The sequence below is a fragment of the Ictidomys tridecemlineatus genome, chromosome 5 (genome assembly GCF_052094955.1).
Source record: "Ictidomys tridecemlineatus isolate mIctTri1 chromosome 5, mIctTri1.hap1, whole genome shotgun sequence".
Classification (NCBI taxonomy): domain Eukaryota; kingdom Metazoa; phylum Chordata; class Mammalia; order Rodentia; family Sciuridae; genus Ictidomys; species Ictidomys tridecemlineatus.
This window is the reverse complement of record NC_135481.1, coordinates 10,266,347-10,275,593: the sequence shown is the minus strand read 5'-3', so window position 1 is coordinate 10,275,593 and position 9,247 is coordinate 10,266,347. Positions and strand designations below refer to the sequence as shown.

General features: G+C 57.1%; 2 protein-coding genes across 15 annotated transcripts in view; one reads left to right on the top strand and one right to left on the bottom strand.

Annotated features, from left to right (window-relative positions):
• The first annotated feature begins 1,416 nt into the window (after positions 1-1,416).
• Islr (immunoglobulin superfamily containing leucine rich repeat) lies at positions 1,417-4,607 on the top strand. Of its 2 annotated transcripts, none has more exons than XM_005316787.5 (2): positions 1,417-1,822; positions 2,634-4,607. In XM_005316787.5, the coding sequence occupies exon 2, from the start codon at positions 2,642-2,644 to the stop codon at positions 3,926-3,928; it is 1,287 nt and encodes a 428-aa protein (XP_005316844.1). In that variant the 5' UTR covers positions 1,417-1,822; positions 2,634-2,641; the 3' UTR covers positions 3,929-4,607. The 2 variants fall into 2 exon arrangements, with proteins under 2 accessions (XP_005316844.1, XP_040130350.1); XM_040274416.2 differs by lacking the exon at positions 1,417-1,822 and adding an exon at positions 2,323-2,449.
• Positions 4,608-6,956: 2,349 nt separating this feature from the next.
• The window catches only part of Stra6 (signaling receptor and transporter of retinol STRA6), a 31,929-nt gene continuing 29,638 nt past the window's right edge, over positions 6,957-9,247 (bottom strand). For all 13 annotated transcript variants that reach the window (XM_078049304.1, XM_078049309.1, XM_078049303.1 and 10 more), the window contains 3 exons: positions 8,964-9,127; positions 8,485-8,640; positions 6,957-7,846 (listed from right to left, as the gene is read on the bottom strand). In XM_078049304.1, coding sequence (XP_077905430.1) covers positions 7,677-7,846; positions 8,485-8,640; positions 8,964-9,127 — 490 coding nt within the window. In that variant the 3' untranslated portion in view covers positions 6,957-7,676. The remainder of the gene's footprint in view (positions 7,847-8,484; positions 8,641-8,963; positions 9,128-9,247) is intronic.

The window sequence follows — 9,247 nt, the reverse complement described above, 5'->3', positions numbered from 1 at the left end:
CAGGACTTCCTCAGAAACTCTCCAGCACAGTAAGGATGGTGCAAGAGGGGGCTTCATCTGTGGGGGGTGGGGGATCTAAATTAGACCACAATGATATCCTCAGCGCCAGAACCCAGTGTTTGCAGGCAGCACACTGTGGACTTCTGCAGCCTTGCTTGGTGAGAGAGGGGTGTGATGAGCTGGAATTGGGCTCCTCAGAAGCTTCCAGCCAAAGATGGTTCCTGTTCGTCCTTGGTCCTGCCAAGAGGGTAAGTTCAGCCACAAGCAGAATTCAGCAAGTTAACAGACAAAAGGAACAGGCAGCTTGATCTAGTCTAGAAAGTTCTTTTTGGGCCTCCCTCATCTTTTGGTTTCTCCTCCAGCAATGTTGTTTTAGGCCTCTTTATGTCTCCATTTCTATTCCCCTGAGCCCTCCTGTTTGAGAAAAAATGTCCAAGGTGTGTGTATACCCCTTCACACAGTTTGGGGACCGCTCGGGGCCCAGAGGGGACAAGCTGACAAGCTGAGTGCATGGAGGTCCGGCACTGACAGTGGATTTCAAGCACTTTGAGGCCACAGAGAGAATGTGCCAGGAGTGAGACCCTCCACCTCAGGCCTGTGTGCCAGTGGGCTGTACTGGATGGAACCTCTCTAGGAGCCTGGATGTCCCCGAATCCCAGCCAGGGACACTGATGCTCAATTGGTTCCTGTCCCCAGCTTTCTGTTACCAAGTTCTGAGCCAGGCTTTCTGTCGTCCCCCCCCCCCCGCCTCCTGTCCCTCCCCACTCAGCTCGGGTGGGGCTGGGATTGGAGCCTTGGGAGCTTCCTGGGCACCACCAGTGGACGCTGCCTCGGCCAGCAGGATGTTTTCCTAAAAACACGCCTAACATTCTGGCCTCTTGCTGAGGGTTGGGACCTGGCAGCTGCTTCACACACTGTGACCTTCTCAGTTTCTCACTGCGACTGCCCCCCCCCGTCCCCCGCCACATACACATCAGTTCACACTCACTTCCACACACAAACTCACACACCAAGACAGACCCAGGGTGTCACACCCACAACGACACAGAGTCCCAGCACACAAAGACACAGCCGCTCCCCCCAAACCTTCTCAAACACAAATTCACACACACACAGTTTCACACTGGAATCTCCACTAACACCTACGAATTCATCCACACACAGTAATACACAATCCCAGCCCCCTAAATTTGTGCAGGCTCACATGTACAAACACACACAAACACCCGGGACAGCCGACTGGGAGAAAGGAGCCGCTCCTTTTTTTTTTTTTTTTTTTTCCTGTTTGAAGTGAGGTTAGAAGTTTCCCACTTTCCATGATATCCAATTTCTCACCCTCCCCCCACCCCATAAAAACTCTTCTGGCCTCATCTTGTCTTGGGTCCAGTCCAGACAGTGCTGTGTCTTTAAGGAAGTTGAAACTGCTAAAAGTGAGAGAGGAAAAGAGAGGGAGAGAGAGAAAACACAACCCAAAAAAATTTGGCCTCTTTCCCCCTCCCGTTTCTGGTGTCACTTATGAAACACGGGTCCCTGTTGTTGCAGCGCGGCAGTTGTTTTTTGGGAAGGAGGCAGCAAGTGGCTGCCCTGGCTCCTCCCTGCAGCCTCATCCCAGTGCAAGGTTCCCAGGCACCCCATCCCGGCAGGGTGGCCACAGGCGTGCAAATTGAAGGTGGTGTGGGACCAGGCCGCCCCTTCCTCCAGCGTCCTCTTCCTCCCCTGGGCGCCCTGGCCTTGCTAACTCTCGGTGCTAACTTGGTCTTTTGTTGCTTTTTGGTTCCATCTTGGAAGAAGCTCTGCTGGACTAAGGAAGAGTAGTTTGAAGGTAAGTCAGGGAGTTGAAGGGCTCGCAGGGCCTGTGGGTGGAGGTGGGGGCCGGTTGGACCCAGGAGCTGGTTCCCTCTTGGCACATCCCTGTTGGATCCGGTGCTGGGGACAATCTTGTGCTTGGAGCCATCCGGGGAGCATCTTGCTCCTTCAACAACCAAGACCCCGGAAAACCCCAGCTGTGTTTGGCTGGAGCCACGGGCCTTGCCCAAGTCAGCTGAGAGGTCCTGGCAGGGGTTTTCTTAGGCAGCTGCCTGGCGTAGTTTGAGCAGAACAGGCCATGGGTGTGATTCTGCAGAAAGGGCCTGGTGTCTGCTGTGGTCACGGCCAGAGCAGCAGGAGGGAGAGGGTGGGGTGAGGGGGTGGGTGCCCTGCACAAGGAGCCTTGTCTGGGCCAGGGCAAAGCTTACCTATGGGGGGGCTCCAGTGGGAGGGACTGCAACCAGGATGTGGGAGGGCAGGAGGGCGGTTCTGTAAAGTGCTAGGGGAGGGGGCGGCTGGAAAACAGATTTCGAGTCATAAAGTCAGCCAGGGACAGGCCGAGGCAGGGAGAGCTCTCTGTTTGAAGAAGAAGCTGGGGTCCTCTTTTGTCCTATCTTCACCCTGCCTGGCTGCGTGACCTCGGGCAAGTCCCTGCTTTTCTCTGGGCCTCAGTTTCCCCCTCTGAAGAATGGGGGGTGGTGGGTTTTGGCTGGGTTATGTGGGGGTAGGACCTTGGGATGGAGGTGAGTTTGGGCTGGGGTCCTGGGAGGGACGAGTCACTTGGGCAGGTCCTCGGGATCACCTGGGTGATGTGTCCTTTTCCGCAGGAGGTACCATGCAGGAGCTGCGCCTGCTCTGCTGGGCAGTTCTCCTGGGCCTGGTGCAGTCCTGTCCCGAGCCCTGTGATTGTGGGGAGAAGTACGGCTTCCAGATTGCCGACTGCGCCTACCGCGATCTGGAGGCTGTGCCACCTGGCTTTCCAGCCAATGTGACCACACTGAGCCTGTCAGCTAACCGGCTGCCAGGCTTGCCAGAGGGGGCCTTCAGGGAGGTGCCCCTGCTGCAGTCACTGTGGCTGGCACACAACGAGATCCGCACAGTGGCTGCCGGTGCCCTGTCCCCGCTGGGACACCTTAAGAGCCTGGACCTCAGTCACAACCTCATCTCTGACTTTGCCTGGAGTGACCTGCACAACCTCAGTGCCCTCCAGTTGCTCAAGATGGACAGCAATGAGCTGACCTCTATCCCCCGCGATGCCTTCCGCAGCCTCAGTGCGCTGCGCTCCCTGCAGCTCAACCACAACCGCCTACACACGGTGGCCGAGGGCACCTTCACACCTCTCACAGCACTGTCCCACCTGCAGATCAACGACAACCCCTTCGACTGTACCTGTGGCATTGTGTGGCTCAAGACATGGGCCCTGGCCACGGCTGTGTCCATCCCGGAGCAAGACAACATTGCCTGTACTTCGCCACACGTGCTCAAGGGCACTCCGCTCAGCCGCCTGCCACCACTGCCTTGCTCCGCCCCCTCAGTGCAGCTCAGTTACCAGCCAAGCCAGGATGGTGCTGAGCTGCGGCCTGGCTTCGTGCTGGCACTCCACTGTGATGTGGACGGGCAGCCGGCCCCCCAGCTTCACTGGCACATCCAGACACCGGGAGGCACTGTGGACATCGCCAGCCCCAACGTGGGCACTGATGGGCGTGCCCTGCCCGGCACCCCAGCAGCCAGCAGCCGACCTCGCTTCCAGGCCTTTGCCAATGGCAGCCTGCTCATCCCCGACTTTGGCAAGCTAGAGGAGGGTACCTACAGCTGCCTGGCCACCAACGAACTGGGCAGCGCTGAGAGCTCAGTGAACGTGGCACTGGCCACACCGGGCGAAGGCGGGGAGGATGCACTGGGGCGTAGGTTCCATGGCAAAGCGGTGGAAGGCAAGGGCTGCTATACGGTTGACAACGAGGTGCAGCCATCTGGGCCTGAGGACAACGTGGTCATCATCTACCTCAGCCGCGCTGGGAGCCCTGAGACTGCAGCAGCAGGGGAAGGGGCCACTGGGCAGCAGCTCCCAGGCCTGTTCCTGCTGGGCCAGAGCCTCCTCATCTTCTTCCTTGCTTCCTTCTAGCCATGCCCTGACCCAGGCAGGGCTGGGACAACCCAGAGGCCTCCCTAACTTCTCTACCCAAGCTGCCCTTCTTCCTGATAAGTGCCGAGAGGTCTGGAGATGGGCGGCTTGAGGCCTGCTTGGGCAACTCCACATTTTCCTACCTCCCCTCCTAATATCTCTGGAACACCTACCACCCCAACTTCTAGATCTGCTCAGAGCTAGTGACAAGGAGGGACACTCACCGTCTGTGGTGCTAAATGCTGCTAACAGCATCTTCGAGCCTCCCTATCAGGGGCGGCAAGCTAGAGGTGCGATGTCCTAACTAGACTGGGAATTCCAGGCACTGTGATTGACAAGCTAGTGGGGGCTACCCGGGAGGTGGGGGTGGGCATGGGGTGTGGCTGAGAGGTGTCCTGGGGCAGGCAGCACAGGAGAGGGTGAAGGATGTTGGCGGTGGCCAGAGGCTCTGTGCCCTGCTGCAGCTCCTTCTGCCCCCAGGTGTTCTCTGACCTTGTGTGCGGGGGGGATAGAGGATACAGGCTGGGCCTCCCTGTCCTCTCACCCTTCCTCTCAGCCTGAGCCCTCTGCCCAGACACCCACCCTTGTTTTTCCTCCAAGTACGCATCTATAGCCTGCCCCTCCTAAGAAGCCAGCCAGCCTGGGGGTGGCAGAGAAATAAATAGCATTTCTGATGCTCCCCTGTGTCTGCCTGGAGTTTTGTCTGGATCTAAGAGTCCCTCCTGGGGGTTAGGATCAGGAGTCACAGAGTAAGGATAGCCACATTTATGTGCCCACATAGGACATGGGTCTATGGGACATAACATGAACTTCGTGGCAGGCAGCATGGTTAGGGGTGGCCCAGTGGTGAGAGAAGGCAGGGCCTTGGCTTGAGCTGGGTGCAGATGTTCCCTGCCTACAAACTACCCCACAGGACAAATCAGGGTGGGAGCCTGACAATCATTAGAGAGACTTTCCTGGGGTCACTAGTGACCCTGATTAGTGCTTTACACTGAAGTGAACTGAGGCATTTTGGAAATGGGCAAGGCAATGGGAGGGCCTGGGTTGTGGCTCCACTTCCCTGTCCTGCTTTCTGGAAGAAATATTAGAAGCAAAGTGGAAAAGGGGGACAAGAGGGGCAAGAAGGAGGAGAGACAAGAAGGGAGGAGGCAGAGGACAAAAGGACAAGAGAGAGAAAAAACCCTAGAGAGACTGAGAACAGGAGAACAGACTGGAAAGGGAGCCAGAGAAAATGAATGGGGCTTGCCTTCCCCCTTTCCAGGAAGAGGAGATAGCATTCCCAGAGGTCTCTGTAGGAAATTCTCCCTTCCGAGTCGATGTGTCAGTAACTGACCTGGGGTGGGATGGGGGTGGGGACTGGTTACAACTGGTGGGGTCTCTTAGAATGGGGAAATGTGGGTGTGGACCCTGGACACTTGGCAGAACCTCATATCTGCACCAGGTCAGAGATGTCTCCCTACAGTCTCCATTCTGTCATTTTCAAGAATGAGGACACTGTGCACAGGGACAATGACCCAGAGGGGGAGGCTCTGCAGCCTCTGCTCGGAGCTCCCAGGACTGCTGAGCTCAGCAAAGTGAAGGAGGCCGAGGGGTCTGGGGTAGCAGCTGTAAGCCCTGGCAGTTGGCCAGCCCCTCCCCTGCCTCCTGGTCTACATACGGGGCCACCCCCTCTTCCCTTGTCCTCCATTAGCTTGCAGCTCTGACTGAGCTGACGTCTCCAGCAGGCAGGGATGACTCCATGTCTGGTGGAAAGCAGCAGGATGGAGCCAGATCCCACGTGCAGTGCCACCTTGGGTAAGTCATTGCCCATCTCTGGTCTTCAGTTGCCTCAGAAATCAAATGACAGGTAGAACTGAAAGGGTAAGGCAGATACTGCTTTGGGGCTCAACGGACTAGTTATCTAAGGCTTGACCATCCTAACTGCACTTGGACCCTGCCATCTCTGGGGCTTGGCTTCTTGAAACAGGAGGTGGATGTACATCCCAAGTCAGGGAAGCCTGGGAACAATTGTGCCAAGTGCTACTCCCCTGCTTTAAAGTCTTCCATGGCTCCCACTACCCTGGAGGAAGCCTGAATTACCAGCCTCTGCACCTTTACTTGTACTGTCCCCAGCCTGTGCACTATTTCCCTGTTCTTCATTTGGCTAAGCCATACTTTAGGATGCAGCTTGGGCACCTTCAGAAAGCCTATCAGGATGCCTCCTGTCCCCAGTGTGCAGTAGCCCCCTTCTTTGCTCACAGCTCCGGCTAATCACAGTCCATTGTAACTCTGTCTCCTCGTTAAGAGCAAAGGCTAAATCTGAGTCCTTATCTCTGTGACTGTGTCCATGGCTAACAGAGGACCAGGAAAGCATTTTCCAGGGGTCAGCGCATGCCCTCTTTAGCCTCCCTGGGCAGCCTGGAAAGTGGTTTGGAGCTCCCCAGCCCCACCTCAGCTTTGTGAGTTTGAAGCATAGTGGGGGCAGGAACAGGTGTGGGGTGGGGGGTTGCCAGTCTAATTGCACAGACCACAGACACTTCTTGAGGCCTGATGCCCCAGGTCTGTGCAGTGGCCATACTATCCCTGTAGCCCCCAGCCCATGGTAGACCACACCCAGGGCTTCTCCCTTATTCAAGCATCCTCCACCTCACCAAGCCCCAGCAGGGAAGGGTCTCCAGTTGGTCTCAATACCCTTCCACTCTGCATACTTGGTCTACCCATCACCCCACAGCACGACACCCCTGTCCCACCCCCATGCCCTTGTTCATCTTGCTTCTCCGTCATTCTTGAAGCCCCTCCTGCCCCACCAACCCTGCCCATCCTTTAAGACTCAGAAGTTCAACATGTACTTGCTTGGGAGTGGCATCATAGGGTCCAGTCTTCATCCCCCAAAGGGATGAAGCTATGGGGTCTCTCTGCCCCCACCTCCAGCCCAACCCTGCACATAGCCAGATACCCCAACTCATCAGAGTCCCATAGACACACAGTGTGGATTGACTGACTGTGTGGGCAGGGTTCCCCTGCGTCCCCTCTCCCATAAGGAGGGCTGTTTCTCAGGGACAAGTTTATTACCAGGAACACACTAACCTCTTTCATAATAGCTAAAGGCATAAAAACTACAAAAATATCTGGCTCTCAGGAGTGGGCAGCTCAGGGTGGGGCCAGGGCTGTGACTTCACCGCCAGTCAGGAGCCCACGTCTTCCTCATGGGCTTCCTTGCAGGCCCCACAGCTGGGGAACCTTCAAGCCACTCCCGGAGGAGAGGAGAGGGGAGAGCTGGGGGAGAGGGAGCGCTCTGGCAACCAGGGAGGGCCAACACTGAGGTGGGGCTGAGCTGGAATGCAGGGCTTTCCTGGCCCTGAATCACGGAGCCTGTTCAGAAGAGGCCTCAGTGAGGCCCTGCAAGGTTGGTGGCAGAGCCAGGGTGGGGAGGGGCTTGGATGTGGTCACCCTGCTCCACTGGCTCTTGGACCAACCCTAACCCTCACCCCCACCCCAGTTGCTTTCTCCAGAGTCCTCTCTACAATTCTCAAGACCAAAGGGGCAGACGAGAATTCTTCCAAGGCTCGTAGGAGGGACAAACCTTCATTCAACCTCAGTGACCCCAGGCCTCAGCTAGTCACTGGGACCTTGATCCCAAGAACCTGCTGGCTAAGCTGCTGCTAAGGGGAGGGGCTGCCATGGTTGGGGTGGTGTGCAGAGAACGGGGGAGGAGGGTAGATGGGCACGTGCCTCAACACACAGGGCAAGCAGGCTGCCTTCCTTGCCCTCAGGCCTGAGCACCATTGGCCTGGGCACCTGAGAGAGCTTTCTTCCGGAAGGCCTGCAGGGCTGGGTTGTTTAGTAGCGTGTAGGCCAGACCCCAGCGGGCCCTGTTCCGGCTGGCTCTAGGCCCCGTTTCCTTGGCCATAGGGTCCTTTGTCTGGAGCAACTGCAACCCTGAGGGAGAGAGACCTTCTGTGAATAATTCTGACCCTCAGCCAAGTGTCCCCAGGCCCCAGACTACATATCCCAGAGAGTCTGCAAATCCCGTGTATAGTAAGGTGTTGAGCCTGGGGTTCCAGCTGCCAGCTCAGAGTGGGAAATCGGAAGAAGCTGGGCTTGGGGTGGGGGTGAAGGTTCAGGATGTGCACCCGCAGCTGGCGGACAGAAGCAGGAGGAGCTGAGGTCAGTGGAGGGACCAGAGGCAAGGCCAACACAAGGGCACAGAGCTGGCTTAGTGTCCCCTCCTATTACACACTTCCTGGGCAGTAGGGAAGGAAAGGCCTCACACTTCCTGGGGAAAGACAGGAGGTAATGGGGGGGGGGGGGCACAACTGAGCCCCTTAGCAAGGCAGCCATTTCCTTCTCTGTGTGCACAGAGAAGGTGTGTGTGTGTGTGTGTGTGTGTGTGTGTGTGTGTGTGTGTGTGTGTACATTTGTATCATGGGAAAAAATTATCATGAGACTGGACCAGGATGGGGGATCTCAGGCAGCCAAGGGAGAGGGGAGGTGACAATTTTCCTGGTGCTCACTATGCTGGCAGGGACATGCTGAGCTGGGCAGGCTGGGCTCCCATCCCCAGTGGGAGAGCGCACCTTCTTCTTCCTCCCCAGTTCTGAGATTTCCCTTGGGGTCCACTGGAGCCTGGAGGCGAGGACTCCGAGCTGCAAGGAGCAGCGTGCAGAAGGCTGTCACAGCAGGATGCGACTGGCTGGCCTCCAGCTTCAGGAAGTTTCTGTATGTGCAATAGCCTGGGGTGGGGAGGGGGATGGCAGTGCTTGGCAGGAGGGGCCAGTGGCCGACTAGAGGCACCTAGACACCCCTGACACACACAAGGACACACATGCGTCCAAGCCTGCAGACACACAGGGCCATGGCACATATGCTGCACACGGACACGCGTGGACCCATGGAACATGCCATAGGTGCTGCACACCCTCAGACCCCAGCAGTACATAGAATGCATGATGCTCATGGTCATGATCATCCTCCATGAACATATCTGCTGGAGGGCCGGGGGGGCAGACCCCCTCCTACACTGTGTAGGCCCCCAGCCCCTGCCCAACGATCTTACCAGGGTCCAGAGTGGCAGCTCGTGATGACAGCAGACTGAGGTCCATCTGACTTAGGTGGACGGTGTTATAGAGGGCAGAGAGGGACATTCGCCAGGTGGCCACCACCCCACCCATCAGCATGTTGATGGGAAAGAGGAGAAAGGTGGCTGCATAGAGTGCTCTCCTGGGGCAGGGAGGAGAAAGGCTGAGGCAGGCTTCCCAGAGCCCCCTCCCAGGACCAGTGTCACACCTAGAGGCCCACAGCAGCTGTGTTTATTGAGCGCCTACTGTTTGTTAAGTATGC